This window comes from Prionailurus viverrinus, chromosome C1 (assembly GCF_022837055.1).
Source record: "Prionailurus viverrinus isolate Anna chromosome C1, UM_Priviv_1.0, whole genome shotgun sequence".
Classification (NCBI taxonomy): domain Eukaryota; kingdom Metazoa; phylum Chordata; class Mammalia; order Carnivora; family Felidae; genus Prionailurus; species Prionailurus viverrinus.
Window position 1 is genome coordinate 106364309 of NC_062568.1, and position 23721 is coordinate 106388029.

Sequence of the window (23721 nt, forward strand, 5' to 3'; positions counted from 1 at the left end):
AGGTGACAATACTTTTAGACAGAACAGGTCTGTAATGCAGGATCCCAAGTACGTGAATCACAGCCAGCACACCACATGAAACCATGGGGGCAATGTGTGCACAGAAGAGAAAATGAGGCAAAGGAACATTCTTCCAGCACTGGTGTCTAGCAAGCAACCAATAATACCTTTTAAAGTTGGCTCCATACCTCTAGTGGAATAGCCTTGATTATTCTGAGGGCTTCTTGGCCTAGGCTACCCAGGCCTATGTGGCCTAACCAGAAGCCTGCTTTGTTTCTTCTCCAGTGCCATAGCAGATGGGAGCTTACCGTTCCAACCGGAGGAAGCTTGTTGCAGGTGAGGCAGAGTGTTAGTCCCAAAGACCAGGGCAGACCTGGCACAGACTCCCCATCTTAAATCTATTTGGGTCGGGGCAAAGAGGTGAGCTTCAGGCCCAAGTTGGCAACCCATGTCCTAAGGAAGAACATCCAGCTGGAAGGGACAGAGGTGGCGGCTGGTGCTCAAAGGAAGCAGGCCTAGCCACTACACCACTCAGGTGGCTCGGAGGAAGCAAGAACAAACGTGTGAAGAAAATCCACCATCGTTGGCAGCCCCACCCCCACTCCTGCAGCCTCGGTCCTGTAATTTGACCAATTTGTGCCTGCAATGGGACAAAATACAGTCTTGTATTTATGATAACCAAGAGCCATTGTGACCTCTTCAAAACACCAGGATAAGCGGAACTCACTCATACGGAAGAACAAAACTTTAGCAGAGTCAACTCTCAACAATGTGTGAGAAATTACGGTAGGATACACACATGGTGGACAGCACAGTCCTGATTCACTTGATAAAAAGATGCAAACTGCTCATGTACAAAAACCTCTTTGAGTCCTTTATTAACATTGGGAGATGTGCGGTACATACAATCAACAGCATCACACCAGCTACGCGAAGTACAGATAACTGAGAATGTACTTCAGAACAAGGATCTCAGAGCAACTTCAGATGTTGCTTGCTCGGAACCTCCACAAAAACCCAACTCTGACACACGCAGGACAGACAATATAACAATTTCACTTTGAAATGGTTCTTTAAAAAAATGACAAGAATTAATAGTTCAAACCCTTTAGAGTGTGAGATGTGGCAAGTCTCTTGGTGCCATATGACACTGCTGTAAAAGGCCAGCTCAGGCATTTGAAGGTCAGACAGATAAGAACTGGCTGGGCTGAGGGGAAGAGGTTTGATTTTTCAGTGTAGAGAGATAACAGATGGTCCAAGTGGATACTTTCAGTCCAGGCTCAGTATGGGTCCTGCAGGAATCCGTCAGATAAATACAATTTATAAACCAGAAGGCTGAAAACTGCCAGCCACTCATTTGTGTCACTGATTCTCACTGGCAGACACCGATGCATCAGGAGTCGTTTGTGACACAGCGAGTTTAAGAGGGATATGCCTGAAAGAGAGAATGGAGTTCACTGCATCAGAACAGCTCTGATCTGTTTGTGCCATTGGGTACCATGGGTCCCTCTGCTTTCTTGTGTGAATTAAGGAACACTTCCTTTTTTTCAATGTTCCATTTTGAAAAGAACCAAAACCCTCCCCCCACCCGCACCATCATTCTTCATAAATTCTGTTTCCAAAGTCCTGATTCTTCTGGGTCTAGACTTTCTCCTTTCGCTTCAATTTTGACACCTTCTTGACAGTCCCATTCTTGTTTAGAAGCTTCAGGACACGGTCTTTATGATCTAAAACCTTAAGCATGGAGTCTCTGGCCTCACTGATCTGGTCCATCACAAGTTTACACCGCTGCATATTTCCCTGCAACAGAAGACATCATCACCAATTGGTAATCAGGAGACCACAAGGCTTTTAAATAACTTCACCTTTGGACTGAGGCCATTCTGAGGCTATCATATAAAAAAATGTTTTAGTCTTTCTTGGTATTGCAGGTTGAAGTAAACAGTAGGTTTTTACTAAATAAGTTAGTGAAAGAGGTAGGGAAATGGGAGAAGTAAGACCATTACGTAGGGATAACCCCTTAAACTGGATGGTCAGAGGGAAGGGCTCAATCAAACCTGTATCAGTTCGTTTATTCGGTGCAGATCATCATCAGTGGCCGCCTTTTTCTTTGGGATAATCCCTTCCTGTAGGTTGGTGAGTCTTTCATAAACATCATGCTCCAGATTTGTCTGCAACACACAAGAGGAAGGGCATCATGACCTCAGAGGTACTTTTCCTGAGTAACGTCAGGCAGATGCACCCACCTTGAATCACTTCTGTAAACTGGTGTGAGAACTGTGTGGGTGATAGGATCCTTTCTCCCAAGGACTAGGGCGCTAACGTAGAGCAAGGGAAACTGTTCAACAACGATTAACAGAACACTGCGTCACAGAGTCCATCTTCAAGGATAACTTTTAAATACTGCCCTGAATTCACAACTGCTCTAAAAAAAAAGTCTGAAGGTTTCAGAGAATATGCTTTTCTAAAGTACAAAAAGTAGCCACGGCACTACTTTATTTTTAGATACTCATAATAGACCATGTTCTTCACATCAGTGCTACTCCAAAGATGGAAAACTTCATGAGGTTGTTTTGACTGGTGCCCCTTCACCTTCTTGGTGAAGAAGGACTCCCACCCTAGGGTGATGGAAACAGACATGTAACACCAGCCAACATTGTACACACATGAGATCAACAGCAGTTTACTAGTCGATATACTCACAGCCCAGGGGAGGAGGACACCGCACACCATGCAGGGCCACGCAGGGGCTGCACTCAGGAACAGAGTGAACAAGCAGTGGCTGTAGGAGGCAGGCTTTGTAGTATTAAGAGGGAGAGGTGTCCCCTAGTTCCCATGGGAGGATGGGACAGCTTATTTGAACAATATTGCAAACTGGCAGGGAAATAAATCCCACTAATCAGGAAGAGGTGGGAGCTGAGCCTGGGTTCCCGTGATAAGGAGCACTGTGGGCAGCAAGGGTTTATAGTCAGGCCACTTGAGGCTCTCTGTTTCAGATTCATGGCAACACAAAATACTGAAGCTTAACTGTGGGTCTTACACCCACAGTTGTTCAATATATTTTGGATCCGGCCATCAGACTAAGATATGTTTGAACTGTATCTCTGGGATAGATATAATAATTATAATATTACGTATTAGACATAAAAACTCTGCCATCACCCAGATGGAAATGCTTCAGAATTACTCAAAAGGAAACACTATGAATACGGATGCCTCTGGCACCTGTTCCTCATGTCAGCAGGACATAACAACTTTACTAGAACTCCACCTACCAGCTGTAGCAACTGAGCGGCACAGAGGTGAACTTTCCAGCCTTGAGCACGACAGGACACCCCTTTCTGGTTAGCTATTTCCTGCAGCATAGCTTTCTTCTCTTCTGGAGCCATAAAAAAATAAAAAGTGTATTTCAATTTTTATAAAGCTAAAAGAATTCGGGTTCAAGCTGCTGAGGTGCTACTATGTTATCAAGAATGTCTTCACTTAAGTATCTTTATTTAAATAACTCCTTTGCATTGAAGTCATTAGGAATAGAGGTCACAACATGAATCAAAGTTTCTCCTTTTGTTCATCCCCGAAGAATGCCATAATGACGTACTCTGCTAATCTAGAGAGTTCAAAAGAGAGCAAATTAATGTTTTAATCTCTTAAAGGAAGGGAACTGGTCTGTGGTTGCTTAGAGCCCTTGCTCATGTGTGATGCTTCCAAGACTGTGGAGAACTGGGCATGAAGTTTTAGAAGAGTTTTGCTGTTATCTAGATGTTGGAGAAATGAAAGGAATCAAATTTGTATAACATTTCACATTTGGATAGAAAAGTCCAGTAACCAGAACTGTAGTAAAATAAATATGAAACGTATCATCTGGACTGGGGAGGGATAAACTAGGATAGAGGGGTACTTGTCAAAGGTGAGTTTAGCTGTGTATGTGAAGTTTTAATTACTGTTTAGCTATAACTTAAAATGTATTTACAGATTAACAGATCATTAAAAATTATTTAAAAAAATTAAAAAAAAATTTTTTTTCAACGTTTATTTATTTTTGGGACAGAGAGAGACAGAGCATGAACGGGGGAGGGGCAGAGAGAGAGGGAGACACAGAATCGGAAACAGGCTCCAGGCTCTGAGCCATCAGCCCAGAGCCCGACGCGGGGCTCGAACTCACGGACCACGAGATTGTGACCTGGCTGAAGTTGGACGCTTAACTGACTGCGCCACCCAGGCGCCCCTTAAAATATTTTTAAAATTTTACTTTATTATTTAAAAAAATATTCTTGAAAAGACTGTCTATGTATTTGTCAAAACCCACAGAATGTAGAACACCAATACTAAGCCTTAATGTAAGTGATGAACTTTAGGTGATATTGATGTGTTCATGTATGTTCATCAAACACACCGAATCTACCATTGTGGTGGGGATGTTGATAGTGCAGGAGGCTATGCATGTGTGGAGCTGAGGGTACATGGGAATCCCCGTACCTTCCATTCAATTTTGTTGTGAACCTAAAACTGCTTTAAGAAGTTTATCAATTAACCAACCCCCCCCCCCCCCCCCCCATGGCACCTGAGTGGTTCAGTGGGTTAAGCATTCAACTTTTGCTCATGATCTTGCGGTTCACAAGTTCGAGCCCGGCATTGGGCTCTGTGCTGATGGCTCAAAGCCTGGAGCCTTCTTTGGATTCTCTGTCTCCCTCTTTCTCTGTCCCTTCCCCACTTGTACTCTCTTTCAAAAATAACCCTTAAAAAAAAAAACCTACCTAGTAGGTAAATATTAGCGTGCATATGATTTAAAGACTTTTTAAACTTTTGAGGCAATTGGAGATTCACATGAAGTTGTAAGAAATAACACAGAGATCCTAAGTACTCTACCTGGTTTCCCCCAGTGGTAACATCTTCTAAAACCACAGTACAATGCCACAACCATGATGATGATGCAGCCTATTTAGATTTCACCAGTACTTGGTGTACTGTACTTGGGTATTTCATTTTAGACATTAAAAAAAACTCTTTACTTTGAAATAATGATAGCCTCAGAGGAAACTGCAAAGATGGTACAGGGATACATCTGATAAGAGACTTGTATGTAGAACATACGAAAAATTCTTACAACTCCATAATACAGAGATAAATCGTGTAAAAAGTCAAAGGATCCAAACAGACATTTCTCCGAAAAAGATATACAAATGGCCAATAAGTACGTTGTAGTTTCTGGCTATTCCAACAAAAGTTGCTATGAACAGCTGTGCAGATTTTTGTGTGGACACAGGTTTTCACTTTTCTGGGTAAATGCCCAGGAGTGTAAGGTCATATGGTAAGTGTATGTTCCGGTTTTTATGACACTGGCAAATTGCCTTTCTGAGCAGCTAGCTGGGCAAAGTGTGCAAGACAACTTACTTGTGGAATGACAGTGCACCACTGATCTCTCCAGTGAAAGAGAAAATTTTAGTAACTATTTAAACCTCTGGGAAGGCACATTAAGGGAAAACAGAAATGCAACTCTACTCATGCAACATATATTTAAGCACATCTGCAGTAAGAACAGAGAGTCCATGGTATCTGAATCAAGACCATTTCTCTGTTTCTCTCCCAGCTCAGTGAGGTGGATACCCCATGTGGACTGCAGCAGCCCAGAACATGGGGTTCCCTTCCCTCCAGCTGCCAGGTGGAAGGCGATCTTCCCAGGAGAAGCAGGTCATCAGGATTTCCCATCCTGACCCCTGCTACCTGCTGCTGAGGCTAAGTACTAGGTGTGTACAACTGAGATGCAGGGGTTCTCTTCTGTTCAATCCCTAGTCCAGAATGGAGACTGTACCCAAGGCAAGTGTGCTAAGAACACTGGGGCCCTGGGAACCCTTTTCCCGTTTTTTGAAGTGATGGTTTTATGCTAGGAGAAGCAAGCCAAGAGGACCCCAGGCTGCTCACTCCTCTTCCCCTCCACTGGATGCTCACCTCCTAGAGAAGGTTGCTCACCTTCAGAGAGAAGGTTGCCATTGTCCCCACCCCACCTCCAGAGTCCTTGCTCAGAGATTCAACCTGGGGCAGGGGGTGGGGAATTGGCCATAAAACAGGTAGTTTCTAATCTTTTTCCAAAGCAACAGGCTCCATGTGCCACAGACTATGAAGCTGAAACCTAAAGGCACTCCTAGGAACAGTGGGTTCCCATAGTATAGGAATAAATGTTATGGAGGTGTCTCAGTGGTTTAGTCTGTTAAGCGTCTGACTCTTGGTTTCTGCTCAGGTCTCATGATCTCATGCTTTGTGGGTTCTGTGCTGGCAGTGTGAAGCATGCTTAGGATTCCCTCTCTCTCTTTCTCTCTGACCCTCCCCACTCACACTCTGTCTTTCAAAATAAATAAACAAACAAACAAACACATTTTATGGTCATTTTCCATTCTAGGACCTAATGAAAATATTATGTCTCCTTAGACAGCTCTTGGCTTGACAGTTTCTCAGACTGTCCTTGATTCTGATGACCTTGACAGTTTTGAAGGGTACTGGTAAAGGAATTTTGAAAGATGCCTTTCTATGTGGATCTGTCTGATGTTTCTAATATGTCTGATTAGAATGCAGTTATGAGAGGAGATACAGAGGGGAAGTGACAACGCTCATCAAAAACTATGAGGGGTACACACTCCAGTATAATTAACATACAGTTGTATTAGTATTAGGTGTACAGTATAGTGATTCAACAATTCTATACATTTCTCAGTGCTCATCAGAAGTGTACTTTTTTTTTTTTAACGTTTATTTATTTCTGAGACAGAGTATGAGTGGGGGAGGGGCAGAGAGAGAGGGAGACACAGAATCTGAAGCAGGCTCCAGGCTCTGAGCTGTCAGCACAGAGCCCTATGCGGGGCTTGAACTCACAGACCATGAGATCATGACCTGAGCTGAGGTCAGATGTTTAACCGACTGAGCCACCCAGGCAGCCCAGAAGTGTACTCTTAATCCCCTGTACCTACTTCATCCATCCCTCCTCCCCAACTTCCCTGTAGTAACAATCTGTTTCATCAGTTTGTTCTAGAATTATAATTAAGAGTCTGTTTCTTGGTTTGTCTCTTTCTTTGTTGTTATTGTTTTTTTTAACATTTATTTATTTTTGAGAGTGAGAGAGACAGAGCATGAACGGGGGAGGGGCAGAGAGAGAGGGAGACACAGAATCTGAAGCAGGCTCCAGGCTCTGAGCTGTCAGCGCAGAGCCTGATGCGGGGTTTGAACTCACGAACTGTGAGATCATGACCTGAGCTGAAGTCAGATGCTTAACCGACTGAGCCACTCGGGCGCCCCTGTTTTTTTAAATTCCACGAGTGAAATCATATGGCACTTGTCTTAGCATTATACCCTCTAGATTCATCCATGTTGTTACAAATGGCAAGCTTTCAATCATTTTTATGGCTGAGTAATATTCCCTTGGGTATATATATCACATCTTTATCCATTCCTCTATCAATGGACACCTTGGTTGCTTCCATAATTCAGCTATTGTAAATAATGCTGCAATAAATATAGGAATGCATAAATCTTCTCAAATTAGTGTTTTCATACTCTTTGGGTAAATACCCAATAGTGGAATTACATGATATGATAATTCTTACTTCTAATTTTTTTTAATGTTTATTTTTGAGAGAGACAGAGTACGAGTGGAAGAGGGGCAGAGAGAGAGGGAGACACAGAATCCAAAGCAGGCTCCAGGCTCTAAGCTGTCAGCACAGAGCCCAACACGGGGCACAAACTCTGGAACTATGAGATCATGACCTGAGATGAAGTCAGATGCCTAACTGACTGAGCCACCCAGACGCCCTATTTCTAATTGAAAAAAAAAAAAAAAAAAGGTTTATATATTTTTGAGAGAGCGGGAGAGCGAGCGAGCGTGTGTGAACAGGGGAAGGGCAGAGAGAAAGAGGGAGACAGAATCTCAAGCAGGCTCTGCACCATCAGTGTAGGGCCTGAACCCACAAACCATGAGATGAGACTTGAGCTGAAATCAAGAGTCAGTGGCTCAACCGACTGAGCCACCCAGGCGCCCTTCTATTTTTAATTTTTTAAGGAACCTCTATACTATTTTCCACAATGGCTACACCAGTTTGCTTTCCCAACAACAGTGCACAAGGGTTGCTTTTTCTCCACATTCTCCCCAACATTTGCTTCTTTTGTTTTTGATTTTAGCCATTCTGACAGGTGTGAGGTGTGGTAGCTCACTGTGGTTTTGACTTGCATTTCCCTGGTGATGAGAGATGTTGAGCATCTTGTCATGTGTCTGCTGGCCACCTGGATGTCTTCTTTGGAGAAATGTCTGTTCATGTCTTCTGCTCATTTGTTGCTTAGATTATTTAGGTGTTTTTGGTGTTGAGTTATAAAAGCTTTTAACCTTTTATCAGATAGGTCATTTGCAAATATCTTCTACCATCCAGTACACAGTCTTTTAGTTTTGTTGTTTCCTTCACTGTGCAGATTTTTATTTTGATAGGGTCCCATAGTTTATTTTTGATTTTGCTTCTCTTGCCTCAGGAGACCTATCTAGAAAAATGTTGCTATGGCCCATGTCAGAGAAATTACTGCTTGTGTTCTCCTCTAGGATTTTTATGATCTCACATTTAGATCCTTAATCAATTTTGAGTTTATTTTTGTGTATGGTGTTAAGAAAGTGGCTCAGTTTCATTCCTTTTTAAAAAATTTTTTAAAAAATGTTTATTTATTTTTGAGAGAGAGAGAGAGACACAGCGAGTAGGGGAGGGACAGAGGGAGGGAGATACAGAATCTGAAGTAGGTTCCAGGCTCTGAGTTGTCAGCACAGAGTCTGACATGGGGCTTGAACTCCTGAACCATGAGATCATGACCTAAGCCAACGTCAGACACTTACTGACTGAGCCACCCAGGTGCTCCAACGGTTTCATTCTTTTGCATGCAGATGTCCAGTTTTCCCAACATCATTTGTTGAATGGACTGTCTTTTTCCCATTGGATAGTCTTGCTTCCTTTGTCAAAGACTAATTGACCATATAATTATGGACTTATGTCTGGGCTATTTTTTTCCATTAATCTAGGTTTCTATTTTTGTGCCAGTACCATACTGTTTCGATTACTATAGCTTTGTATTCTATCTTGAAATCTGGAATTGTGGTACCTCTAGTTTTTCTTTTCCAAGACAGCATTGGGTATTCAGGGTCTTTTGCGATTCCATACAAATTTCAGAATTATTTGTTATAGTTGTGAAAAATGCTGTTTTATTTTGATAGATATTGCATTAAATCTGTAGACTGCCCTGGGTAGTAATGGCATTTTAACAATACTTGTTCTTCCAATCCATAAGCATCTTTCCATTTTGGTCAAAATCAATTTCTCTTATTAATGTTTTATAGTTTTCAGAGTACAGGTCTTTCACCTCCTCGTTTAAGTTTATTCCTAGGTATTTTACTATTTTTGGTACACCAGTAAATGGAACTGTTTTCTTAATTTTTCTTTCTGGTATTTCATTAATAGTACATAGAAATGCAACAGATTTCTGCATAATTATTTTGTAACCTGAAAACTCACTGAATTCATTTGTTAGTTCTAATAGTTTTTTGGTGGAGTCTTTTGGGTTTTCTCTATATATGTCATCTGTGATTAGTGAAATTTTTCCTTCTTCCTTCCCAATTTGGATGCCTTTTGTTTCTTTTTCTTGTCTGACTGCTGTGGCTAGAACTGCCAGTTATATGTTAAATAAAAGTGGTGAGAGTGGACATCCTTGTCTTGTTCCTGTTCTTAGGGGAAAAACTCAGTTTTTACCACTGACTGTGATGTTAGCTATAGGTTTTTCATATATGGCCTTTATTATGTTGAGATATGTTCCCTCTAAACTTACTTTGTTGGAAGGTTTTATGATGAATGGAGGTTGCATTTTGCCAAATGCTTTTTCTACATCTATTAAAATATTCACACGGTTCTTATTCTTTCTTTTATTAAGGTGATGTATCACATTGATTGATTTGTAAATAATGAACCACCCTTGCAAACCAGGAATAAATCTCACTTGATTATGGTGAAAGACTTTTTAAAATATATTGTTGGATTTGGCTTGCTAGTATTTTGTTGAAGATTTTTGCGTCTATGTTCATCAGAGATAATGGCCTATCCTTTTTTTTTTTGTGGTGTCTTTATCTGATTTTGGTATCAGGGTAATGCTGGCTTCATAGAATGAATTTGGAAGTTTTCTTCCCTCTTCTATTTTCTGGGATAGGTTGAGAATAGGTATTAACTCTTCTTTAAATGTTTGGTAGAGGGTGCCTGGCTGGCTCAGTCGGTAGGGCATGCAACTCTTGATCTCGGGGTTGTGAGTTCAAGTCCCACATTGAGCATGGAGTCTACTTAAAACAAAAAAAATTTTAAAATGTGAATGTTGAATAGAAGTCACCTGTGGAGGCATCTGGTCCTGGACTTTTGTTTGTTGGCAGTTTTTTGATTACTGATTCAATTTCATTGGTGGTAACCGGTCTGTTCAAATTTTCTATTTCTTCCTGACTCAGTTTTGGGAAGTTATAGGTTTCTAGGAATTTATCCACTTCTTCTATGTTGTCCAATTTGTTGGCACATAATTTTTCATAATATTCTCTTATACGCCTTTGTATTCTTATACTCCTGTGGTGTTGGGTTATTCTTTGTCCTGTTTCATTTGTTTTTGTTTATTCAAATCCTCTCTTTTGATGATTCTGGCTAAAGGTTTATTAATTTTGTTGATGTTTTCAAAGAACTAGCTACTGGTTTCATTAATCTGTTCTATGGTGGTTTTCTTTTTTTTTTAAGCTTCTCATTTATTTCTGCTCTAATCTTTATTTCCTCCCTTGTACTGGTTTCAGGTTTTTCTTCTTTTTCTAGCTCCTTTAGGAGTAAGATTTACTTGAGATTTTTCTTGCTTCTTGAGGTTGGCCTGTATTACTATGAGCTTCCCTCTTAGAACACCTTTTAATGCATTCCAAAGATTTTGGATTGTGTTTGTTTTCATTTGTCTCCATGTATTTTTTGATTTCCTCTTTCATTTCTTAGTCGACCCATTCATTTTTTTAGTATTATGCTATTTAACCTCCATGTATTTATATTCTTTCCAGCTTTTTTCTTGTGGTTGATTTCTAGTTTCACAGCGCTGTGGTCAGAAGAGATACAGGGTATGACTTCAATCTTTTTTACTTTGTTGACACTTGTTTTGTGGCCCAACATGTGATCTGTTTTGAAGAATGTTCCATGTGCACTTGAAAACAATGTGTATTGTGCTGTTTTGAGATGGAATGTTCTGAATGTATCTGTTAGATCCACCTGGTCCAATGTGTCATTCAAAGGCACTGTTTCCTTGTTGATTTTCTGTTTGCACGATCCACTGATGTAAGTGGGATGAAGTCCCCTACTATTATTGTATTACTATTGACTATTTCCTTTATGTTTGTTATTAGCTGCTGTATGTATTTGTGTGCTCCCATGCAGCGTACACAAATATTTACAACTGTCATATCTTCTTATTGGATTGTTCCCTTTTATGATTATATAGTGTCCTTCTTTGTCTCTTTGTTTTAGTCGTTTTTGTCCAATATAAGCATTGCTACTCTGGGTTTCTTTTCACTTCCATCTGCATGATCAATGCCTTTTCAACTCTTCACTTTCAATCTGCATGTGTCTTTAGGTCTGAAATAGGTCTTGCCTTTTAATCTATTCTGTCATCCTATGTCTTTTGGTTGGAGCATTTAGTTCATTTACATTCAAAGTCATTATGGACAGATATCTATTTGCCATTTTGTTACTTGTTCTATGGTTGTTTTTGTAGTTTTTCTCTGTTCCTTTTCTTCTCTTGCTCTCTTCTCTCATGGTTTGCTGGCTTTCTTCAGTGATATACTTGGATTCCTATATTTGTTGCATATCTACTACTAGCTGTTGACTTGTGGTTATCATCAGTTTTATATGTAACATCTAATGCATACAGCAGTCTACACTGACAGTCACTTATGTTTGAACAGAAGAGTGCATACTGTTAGCATGATGCGTCATTATTCATGTTGACCTTGAACACCTGACTGAGGTGGTGTTTGTAGGGTGTGTCCACTGTAAAGTTACTCTTTTCCCCACCAAAGTACACTTTGTAATAAAGTCTCTATGTGCAGATCCCACTTAAAGACTGGAAATTTCTGTCCCCTTGAACATCGTTTTGTGCATGCTATCCGTGTTATCCTCTTTGGTGAAGTGTCTCTTCATGCCTTTGTCTATTTTCTAATTGGATTATTGTTTTTATTTACTGTTAAGTATTGAAAGTTCCTAATACATATATTCTAGATATGAACCCTTTATCAGATATGTGGTTTGCTAGTATTTTCTCCTGGTCTATAGTTTATCTTTTTATCCTGACAGTCTTTTAGTGATAAGAAGTTTTTATTAAGTCCAATTTATTTTCCTTTCCTTTTGTGGACAGTGTTTTTGGTGTCGTGTCTAGGAGCTATTCACCATGCCCTAGGTCCTGAAGACTTTATCCTAGGTTTTCTTCTAAAAGTTTTATAGTTTTACATTTAATATTTAAATCTATTATCCATTTTGAGTTAACTTTTGTATAAGGTGTGAGGATTAAGTTGAGGCTATTTCTCTCTCTTTTTTTACACTTATGGATGTCCACCACCATTTGTTAAAAATAAGAAGACTCTCCTTCCTCCACTTAATTATTTTTCCATTTGGTCAAAAATCAGTTGAGCATATTTGTGTGGGTCTATTTCTGCATTTTCTATTCCATTCCAGGCACTTACATGTGTATTCCTCTGCAAATACCACCCTGTTTAAACTACTATAGATAAACTATATGCTTTAATAGCAGAAAAAACGATTTCTCTTATTTTTCAAGATTATTTTAGCTATTCTACTTTTTATACCTTTCATGTAAAGTTGAGAATAAGATTTACTATGTCTATAAAAATCTTTCTGTGAGTCTGTTAGGAACTGTATCAAACAAACCTAGTGATCTAGGGAAAACTGACATCTTATGTTGAGTTTCAAATCCATGAATGCTGCATGTCTCTTCATTTATTTAGATCATTTTTGTTTAATATTTATTTTTGGGAGAGGGCAAGTGGGGGAGGAGCAGAGAGAGGGGGCCAAAGGATCGAAAGTGGGCTCTGCGCTGAAAGGCTGACAGCAGTGAGCCCAATGTGGGGCTCAAACTCACAAACCACAGATACTCAGATCTCTTTAGTCAGCATTTCATAGTTATTAGCAAACATGTATGTTTTGCTAGATTTATACGAAAATTACAATTTTAGTATAAAATTGTATCTAAAATTACAATTGATTTGTGTGTTGACATTGTATTCTGCGACCTTGCTGAACTCATTTACTACTTCCAGGAGTTTTTTTTATGGAATCCTTGAGATTTTCTATGTAGACAATGATGTCACTTGCAAACAGAGATAGTTTTATTTATTCTTTTCCAACCCATATAGTCTTTTTATCTCTTCCTTGACTTATGGTGTGTCTAGAACTTCCACTACTAATCGTGAGTTTGTTTCTTGTGTTGTTTATTGTTCTGTTTTTTTTTCTTCTTCCTGTGAATTACCTGACCAATTTTCAATATTCCATCTTGATTTATTTATATGAACATGATTTTAAAGCTTGGGCAAAGTAGATCAATAAAGTTTAATAGTCAAGAGACCATCTGGATCAACACTTTCAGTGGTCAGATTACCTTTCCTGAGATAAATTTTTGCACAGCGAGTCCCAGGCAGTAGTAACAATCCTTCCGTATGGCATAAATGTTATCAGGCTATACTTTACAATATTTTCCTGCTATGACATGGAACTCCTGTGCCGTGAAGAGATGTTTATTACTGGGCCACTCCCTGCTTCCACCAAAGGCCACCACTCTCTGGTATCTGGAAATCGAGCCTCTTTCCAGACCTCAAAGTCCACTCATAAGAACTGCTGGACATGCAGCCACCTCTGGAGTTCCCTTCAGAGACTGAACTATCAGAAGCTTTACCCCTGCTCGCAGACATTATAGTCCATACCATCTGATTCATCTTGAGGATTCAAGGAAACCATCAGAGATGTTTCCAAGTAGAATTTATTTGAGGGAAGGGGAAATGTGATCAATTCTCTGAAAACTTACACTTCTCTGTGCCATGATTATACCGGAGATTAATGATGCTTTTAGTCTACCGTCTCGTAGAAATATTTGCAGATATTTGCAAGTACTATCGGCTATTTTTACTATATGTGGGTTTATGAAAATGTAATTCTCAAGTACAACCACAACAAAACATTTACTGAAGGCTTGCCCTAGACCATTTCAGGAGCTTCACATGTTAAACAAAAGGTGTTTTGGAAAATAAACTTCCTGGGGCTTCCAATGTATCTCTCAGCATCCTAGGGACTAATGTGGACTATGTCCAATAACAATAAAGCTTTTCCGTAACTACCCTGGGGGCTAAGGAGGTCACTGTGTCACCCCCTGGGTTTTCTGGAAACTAGAAAACTGTAATTCTGTCTTTCTACTCTACTATGATTACCATACAGTCAAGTGAGACCAATTTCATGCATTCACAATGGATGTTTCTGGGGAAACTAACCTTTGACCCGGACATCACTGTACCGCTGAAAGTGGTGGTAAGCAGCTTTCCAAGGGTTCCGATAGTGACGGAGCAAAGTAATGGGAGGTCTCGGACGCACTGGGACATACCTCACACCTTCTTCATCTATTCAGAAGAAAAGAAAAGGAAGACGTTAAATAACTTATTATATATTGTCAAGAATCCTCAAGATGTAACTTTAAGAAGGATTATGGGAACAGCCTCGGGGATGGACTCCCGACTTAAGTGGGAAAGCTTCACGTGACAATAGCTAGCCCAAGTGACCATTACCAATATACTCCTTGGGCGGAGACTTGCGCTTCTCAGCCTTCACCAAAAGACTCTTGGCAGTGGACTTCTCATCGTCAGTGCTGTTCGTCTCCATCATATCCCCTTCTTCTGTAGAAATCACGTGCTGTTGCTTTCGAGGCTTTTTCCTTGGAGAGGCACCAGGTGGTAGGTCACTTGTAGGCATGGACAGGTTGTTAGCCAGCAATGCGAGAGATGGAGACACAGTGCTGGTAGCCAGGGGGGGAACTGCTGTCATAGGAAAAAGAGCACATACATGTGTGAGAGAACCCACGCATTATGGGTAGCTTCACTGGATTTGCAACCAATGAGAATGGCTAAGACAGAAAAGAGAAGTAACATTTACTGAATCTTCCTATGTGGCTGGTAGTGTGCTAAGCACCCTACTTGTGGCACAGGGTGCCGACTGCTCCCTAATACATCATGATTTCACCATCCTTAAATGAGGACCTGTAGACGGGCACTCTGCCACTCAGCTGAAAGAGTATTTACTAGCCTCCTTTAGAGATGGGTGTGGCCATATGAAATGAAAACAGAAGTGTTTTGTAGCATTTTTTATAAGTGTCCTTAAATGAAGGTGTGACCTTCTACTCCTTGTCTTCTGTCACCTTGGAACTCAGATACGATAGCTGGAGTTCTAGCAGCTCTCTTGAATCTAAAGCATGAGGGTCAAACTAGGGGTGGTAGGACCTTGGATCTCTGATCCTATGGAGTCCAGTACTATCCCTGGACTGTCTGCTTGAACCGTCTCTGCTATGGAGGACACTAGGCATGTTCCTCAGGCCTGGAGTGCTCCTTTTCCAGATATCCGAACAGCTGGCACTTCATCTTTTTAATGCCTCTATTCAAAGATGACTTCCTCAGTGAGGCCCTCCCTTTAAAACTCTTCTTAAATTCATAGCTCCGACTTTCCCTCACATAGCCACACCTCACTTTATTGTGCTTTGCAGATACTGTGCTTTTCGAAAATTGATGCTCTGTGGCAACCCTGTGTTAAACAAGTCTACCAGCACCGTTTTCCCAATAGCATCTGCTTGCTTTGTGTCTGTGTCACATTTTGTTAACACTTTTTCATTATTATTATATTTGTTATGGTGATCGTGATCAGTGATCATGACTCACTGAAAGCTCAGACGATGGTTAGCATTTGTTAGTAATAAGGTATTTTTAAAAAAAGTTTATTTTGAGAGAGAGAGAGAGAGAGAGAATGAGTGGGGGAAGGGCAACGGCAAAGAGATAGGGTGGACAGAGGATCCAAAGTGGGCTCCATGCTGACAGCAGAGAACCCCATGTGGGGCTTGAACTCACAAATGGTGAGATCATGACCTGAGCTGGATGCTTAAATGACTGAGCCGCCCATATGCCCCAGCAATAAAGTATTTTTAAATTAAGGTACGTATATTGTTTTTAAAGACATAATGCTATCACAGGGTGCCTGGATAGCTCAGTTGGTGAAGTGTCTGGCTCTTGATTTTGGGTTGGGTCATGATCTCATGGTTTCTGGGATGGAGCGCCGTGTCAGGCTCTGCACTGACTCTGCCCCTTCCCTGCTTGTGAGTGCACGCTCCCTTAAATAAATAAACATTTAAAAAAAAAAAAAGACCTAATGCTATTGCACACTTATTGTGTAAACATAACTTTTACATAAAATTCATTTGACTTGATTTACTGTGATATTCATTTTACTTTATTATTATTTTTTAAATGTTTATTTTTGAGAGACAGTCAGAGTACAAGTGGCGGAGGGGCAGAGAGGGAGACACAGAATCTGAAGCAGGCTCCAGGCTCTGAGCTGTCAGCACAGAGCCCAACACGGGGCTTGAACCTATGAACCTCGAGATCATGAGGTTGGACACTTAACCTACTGAGCCACCTACGCGTCTCTTATTTTTTTAATCAAAAATAATTTTTTTAGCATTTATTTCTTTGAGAGACCGTGCATGCAAGTAGGGGAGGGGCAGAGAGAGGGAGACAAAAGATTTGAAGCAGGCTCGGTGCTGTGAGCACAGAGCCTGATGTGGGGCTTGAATTCACAAACAGTGAGATCATAACCTGAACTGAAATCAAGAGTCAACCACTCAACTGCCTGAGTTACCCAGGCGCTGTGATACTCACTTTACTGCAATACTTGCTTTATTGTGGTGGTCTGGATATGAACCCACAATTTCTCTGAGGTATGCCTGTATCTGTCATTGCTTTTCTTAACTGTTTCTCTCCCCTGCTAAAACGTAAGCTCCAAGAGGATGGAGATGTACTTGTTTTGTACAAGAATGTGTCACCGTACCTGGTGTCAAGCCCTACAATTTGAGGCAGGATTACCATCAGTTTTCCAGTACAGAGAGGTAAGAGGAACTATCCAAATCAAGAGAGAACAGTAAAATGGAAAACATTTAATTTCCCATGCTGGGTTATCCACGGTGTCTTTCAATGGGAGTACTGAGGCTGAATGTGGGTAAGAATAACATTGTGGGTATTATATATATAAAATAATGGGTAAGAAGAATATTTCATGGCATACTAAATACAAATAAACAGCAGGTTTAATAACTGCAGACACAGCACAACCACACCCCTTACTGAACAAACAGCATGGGGGATGGAGGCCTTTATGCCAAAATGCTAAGAGGGCAACGCCCGGTAACGGGAGTACAAAATGACTTGCCTTCCACCTGGGGTTTATCGGCATTTCGTAAATTCTGTACATGATATGTTATTTTTGCAGTCGGGGGAAGCAACGTTCCTCAATAAATTATTAACAAGTATACAAACAATCAGAAAACCTCCAAAGTGACCTGCATTTCACACACTGGAAGTTCAGAGTCAAGGAGAGGAGGGAAAGAAAGTAGCGAGTAATTTCAAGATTTAACTAATCACATGTAAGTTTATCAAGAGAGTATTTTCAACAACATAGATCTTACTTCACTGCATAATAAGGCAACACAAACTGGCAGGGAATAAACTGTTAGATAATTAGCCCTTGGCTTGATTTATCTTGACCCTTATTTTCTATCTTTAATTTTATTTTTTTATTTTATTTTATTTTTTTCTATTTTTATTTTTTTAATGCTATAAATGTTTGTATTAAGAAAAAAGTTCAAATAAACCTTATACCACAAGAAACTAGAAAAAAAAAGAAACTAATCTGAAATTTAGTAGAGGAAGGAGATAACAAAGAAAAATCCGAAAGAGATAAACAGTAACATTACTGAAAGTAATGATCAGTTTTTCCAAAATAAATAAACAAGTAACACTGGCAATGTTTTAACTACATTAAGAAAAAAAAGAGATAAGACTCAGAAACCAAAATGAGAAATGGAAAAGAAAATACAACAGATAGCCACAGAAGCTCTAGTTCAGGATATTCTTGGAGAAATGTTAATCCTTTTCATGATTCTGTTGAAGAAAGAAAATTAGTGCTAAAAGGGAAGCAAAAATAGGTTGTTTCCAAAAGGAGCCTTGTTAGGGAGTCTTCTCTTTCTTAAAAGGAATGAAATGCAAACAGTGTACCCCAAGGGATCGGGCTCTGCAGCTGAGGGTCCCAGGAGTCCGGCCCAAGGAGTATCACGTGCCAATGAAGAGTGCTCCGGGAATGAACCTACCAGAGACCGGCCTCATGATGTCCATTGGCTCCACTTCTTCTTTAACTTTTATCTCAGGTACCGGAGGGCCCAACACAGAGGAGAGATTGCCGGCCACAGCGGCTGATGGTGGAGGGGCAGCTGCGATGGTAGTGACAGGAGGAGTGACGGGGACCGCTCCGGGAATGGTTGAGAGGGCGACGGCTGGCTGTGATGGGGGGCTCGTGGCTGCGATCATGGTTGGGATGGTCGGTGGAGGCTGCTGAGCCGTGGGAGGGACTGCAATGGTGGGCTGGTCATTGCTTTGACTGGACACGGTCTCCATGGACACAGTGACTGGAGTGGTCATTGAAACGTGGATTTCTGACTTAGGCTTGGCACTGAAACACGAAAATGAAGATAATGTAGCAAACATCTCGGAGGATGGGTGTTTGTCCAGTTCTTTTTGTACAATGCACAGCACAACCCTAACTCTATTAGTTTGATTCTAGATATTGAACTTTAAGGTAAGTTTTAAAAATATCCCCACCTGGGCCCACCCTACCAAATTTTATAAGCAGTGATAAAATTAACTTAGAAAATAGCATTCACTTAAAGTCACATCATCAAAAGTCAAAGAACTTTTACTACATTAGTCTTTTTTTTCCCCTAATTCCTTAATGCACATGTTGCCTTACGAAGTTTTGTTTTGAAATCACAATCATATTCACTTTGTCTGTAGTTTCTTGTAAACCTATTTCTTATAGAAGAGGAAGCTCACACACATGGTAATGATTCAAAAGAATACAAATTGAAGATAATTTTCTTCCACTTCACATACCCAGCCCCTTACCCAGAGGCATCACAACTTTCCAGCTATTTTACCAGAATACTTCAGGCCTCTAAATTAGCTATACGTTTAATGTTTAAAACTGTTTATCTGAGGCGCCTGGGTGGCTCTGTCGGTTAAGTGTCCGACTTCGGCTCAGGTCATGATCTTGTGGTTCTCATGAGTTTGAGCCCCACAATGGGCTCTGTGCTGACAGCTTGGAGCCTGGAGCCTGCTTCAGATTCTGTGTCTCCCTCTCTCTATGCCCCTCCCCTGCTCATGCTCTGTCTCTCTTTCAAAAAATTAATAAACATTAAAAAAAAAATTAGAAAAAAAACTATATCCTATTTTTTTCAGTTTTATCAGAAGTAGTTCCTCATGTCATTACAAATTCTTCTTAAACATTTTTTAAAGTAAAAAAAATATTTTTAAAGACTTTATTTTTGAATAATCATTACACCCAGCATGGGGCTCGAACTCAGGATCAAGGGTCACATGCTCTATCGACAGAGCTGGCCAGGTGTCCCAGTAAAATATTTCATTTAATAGCTGTAAAGGTTTACATACTAATGATGAAAATTCAGGATATGAAAAGCAGTACTTTTCAAGGTATGAAAAGTACCCCCTCAAGTTCAAGGCCAAAAACAACTGGATTTCCATAGGCAAAAAATTCAACATCAAACCAAATCTCATACCATATACAAAATTGAATTCCACATGGATCATAAATCTGAGTTTAAATGTAAAACTATAAAAGTTTTATAAAAATACAACTCCCTCCCCCCAGGATTTAGTCAAGAGTTCTTAGACATGATACCAAAAGTACACTCCAAAGAAAAAAATGATAAATTGAGTTTTAGCAAAGTAAAGGCTTTTGCCAAAAAAAAGAAAATAAAATTAAGACTTTTGCTTTGCTAAAGACCACTTTAAGAAGTAAAAGACAAGGCACAGACTGAAAAAAAAATATTTGTGAAACACATTATGTTGATTCCACTTACATGAGGTACCCAGAGTAGTCAAATTCACTGAAAAAAGAAAAGTACAACAGTGGCCCCGTGGGCTGGGAGGAGGGAAAATGGAAGTGGCTGAATAATGGGCATAGGGAGTTGCAGTTCTGCATAGATCTGGAGAGGGCTACCCGAGAGTGAGAATATGCTTAACACCAATGAAATGTACACTTAAAAATGGTTAAGACAAACAAACCAAAACACATTATTATCTATGATAAAAGAATGATATTCACAATATATAAACAACTCTGTAAACTCAATATTGGGAAAACATACAGTCTCAATAGAAGACAACATGAATAAGGAACAAACTTATATGAATAAGGAACAAACACTAGAGAAAATATCCAGGAGGCAAACAGGCACATGAAAAGATGTTCAATACCATCAGCCATTAGAGTCGTGCAAATTAAAGTCTTAATGATATCCTACCACACCCCAATCAGATGGTGAAAATAAAACTTAAGATTTTATAATAGAAAGCACAGGAAAGGATGTAGAGCAACTTGATATACCAAAAACCTCCTAGCACTAATAAATGAGGTTAGCAAGGTTTTAGGATACAAGGATCTCACATGTTGCCGGTGGAAATTTGAAATGGTACAGCCAGTCTGCAAAACAGTTAGGAAGTTCCTTATAAAATGAAAAATACATGGACCATGTAACTTAGCAACTATACTCTTGGGATTTTTATCCCAGAGAAGTGAAAATATATGTCTACCAAGGAAGTTGTACCTGAATGTTCATAGCAGCTTTATTTCTAATAACCCCAAACCAGAACAATCCCAATGAACTTCAATAAGCAAACGGGTAAATAAGCATACGGGTATACCCATGTGATGTAACATTACTCACCCTAAAAAGAAGAAATTACTGATACATAGTACAATTTGGATGGATCTCAAAAGTACAACATTTGGTGAAAAAATAAGCCAGCATCATTAGGTATGAAAAAATATATATTACATATATAGAGTATATATTTAATTTGAGATTCCATTTACATAAAACTCTCAAAATGAAAAAATTCTGGTGGGGCACAGCTAAGTGGCAAGGTATTATTAGGTTTGCGGGAAAGGTATGACTGTGAATAAGGGAATATCTTTGTGGCAACAAAAGAGGTTCACAATCTGATCATGATAATGGTTATATAAATCTATTCATGGATGAGATTTCAAATATACACCAAAGGGGGGGAAAAAACTGGTGACATTTTAATAAGGTCTGTAGTTGGTCAACAGCATTGTACTAATGCCAATTTTTTCACTTTGAAAAAAATACGAGGGTTATGTAAGACGTAATCATTGGGGGAAGCTGGGTAAGGGTACATGGGAACTTTCTGCACTATTTTATAACTTTTTGTGAGTCTTAAATTATTTCAAAATAAGTAAACAAAGGTGGGGTACAGGAAAAGATTATTCTGGAATTAAAGAGAATTAATGTGGGAGTAATGATCTCTGAAAATTCTCTTTCATAAAAGCAACAAAAACTTGGCATTACAATGTTTTCAGAACTCTGGAAATGAACAATGTAGCAAAATTATTCAAGAAAATCAGCCAAACCTCAGTAAGACCAATAAACTCTGTGGTGTTTAACTTGCCCTATTTTTAACTGGTTTTTTTTTTAGAGAGAGAGAGAGAGAGAGAATGGGAGAGCGTGTAGGAGAATGTGTGCAAGCAGGGGAGGGGCAGAGGGAGAGGGGGACAGATCTGAAGTGGGTTCTGAAGTGGGCTCAGTGCTGACAGTAGAGAGCCTGATACGGGATTCAAATCCACGAACCATGAGATCATGACCTGAACTGAAGTCGGATGTTTAATCCGCTGAGCCACCCAGGCGCCCCTGCCCTATTTCTCTCTCTCCCTTTCCACCGCCAATGGTAGGCTTGCTAACCACCAGTCCATGCTTACAGCAAAAACCAGCAGCCTGGCAGCTACCAGAGGGGCTAGAGGCCCTTCAAACCCTCTTGACCAGAGAACTATCATTATACAAACTGGTTGCTCCCATTTGCAAGACTGTCTTATCTACCAGACCTGCTCAGTGTGAACACCTTTTCCTTCTAGAGTACTGGAACAAATCAGACACAAGTGATCAGCTTCCCAGCTAACTGATAGGATGGTAACAAGTGGGGCAAACAATAAGCTACCCAAAAAGCTTTAAAGGAAAAGTTGGAGAATGAAATGTCCACAGGGGCTTCAAAAAGCTCCAACGTATTTCTGGCAAATTCAGGAAGCAATATATATACATGTAGGACTGTGTGCGTACCTTGGGCTGTGCAGAGCCCAGGAAAGAACCAAGAAGGACAGAGGTTCTCACCTCTGGCTCTGTGTAAGCGAAAAGAAAAAAGAGATGTAAAACCGCCTGCCTCAGTGTTGATGGGCTACCCCAAGACACACAAGGCCCTTAGCAAACACAGAGACTTACTGGTTCCAGGCATTCAGGCATTCAAGGAAATCGGTTTAATCATTAGATGACTACAAAGCTAAGAGTGTATTCAGTGGCCACTCTAGACAAAGACAGTGATTTTAAAGAATTATTTTACAAAAGTCCCTAAACAACCAAAACCCAACAACAAACCCCAGCAGCAACAACAAACCCCAGGGACGTGTGGGAATCTGATTTCCAGAGTTGCCACACACTGTTTAAAATGTCAAGTTTTCAACAATAATTCTGAGGTATGTAAAGAAACAAAGCAATGTTTGAACGTGGTGGGGGGGAAGCAATAAAACGGTCACTAAGGATGCACAGGTGTTAGGCTTACTAGTCAGAGAATTTAAGTTAGCTATTGTAAATATGTTTAAAGAACTAAAGGAGATCATGGTTATAAGAACAGCCTAAAAATCATGTCTCAGCAAACTGAGATTAATAAAGAGACAGAAATTATTAAAAAAAAGACCAAAAAGCAATTCTGCACTTGAAAAATATAAGAGTTGAAAAGAAAACAAAAAATCACTAACAAGACTCAAAAGTGTATTTCTGGGGCACCCAGCTACCTCAGTTGGTACAGCATGTGACTCTTGATCTCGGGGTCATGAGTTGGAGCCCCACATTGGGCAAAGAGATTATTTATAAAAATATATATATATATGTATATATGTACATATATATATATATGTATATGTGTGTATATATATATATACACACACACATATATATATAGCAGTTGGAAAAAAAAAACTATATTTCAGCAGGCATAGGAAAGAATCAATAAGCTCAAACATACATCAATTGAGATTATCCAGTCTGAGAAACTATAAAAAGGGGTAAGGGGGCGCCTGGGTGGCTCAGTCGGTTAAGCATCTGACTGCAGCTCAGATCATGATCTCACAGCTCGTGAGTTTGAGCCCTGTGTTGGGCTCTGTGCTGATAGCTCGGAGCCTGGAGCCTGCATCGGATTCTGTGTCTCCCTCTCTCTCTGCCCCTCTCCTCCTCATGCTCTGTCTCTCTCTCTCT

At 40.1% G+C, this 23721-nt stretch overlaps 1 protein-coding gene across 10 annotated transcripts in view; it reads right to left on the reverse strand.

The window, feature by feature from the left end:
• Window positions 1-853: 853 nt before the first annotated feature.
• The window catches only part of SAP130 (Sin3A associated protein 130), an 81886-nt gene continuing 59018 nt past the window's right edge, over window positions 854-23721 (reverse strand). For 9 of the 10 annotated variants that reach the window (XM_047871773.1, XM_047871772.1, XM_047871779.1 and 6 more), the window contains 6 exons: window positions 18475-18833; window positions 14858-15106; window positions 14567-14692; window positions 3276-3379; window positions 2058-2171; window positions 854-1800 (listed from right to left, as the gene is read on the reverse strand). In XM_047871773.1, the coding sequence (XP_047727729.1) occupies window positions 1642-1800; window positions 2058-2171; window positions 3276-3379; window positions 14567-14692; window positions 14858-15106; window positions 18475-18833 (1111 nt within the window). In that variant the 3' untranslated portion in view covers window positions 854-1641. The remainder of the gene's footprint in view (window positions 1801-2057; window positions 2172-3275; window positions 3380-14566; window positions 14693-14857; window positions 15107-18474; window positions 18834-23721) is intronic. The other variant, XM_047871771.1, reaches the window with a different exon arrangement.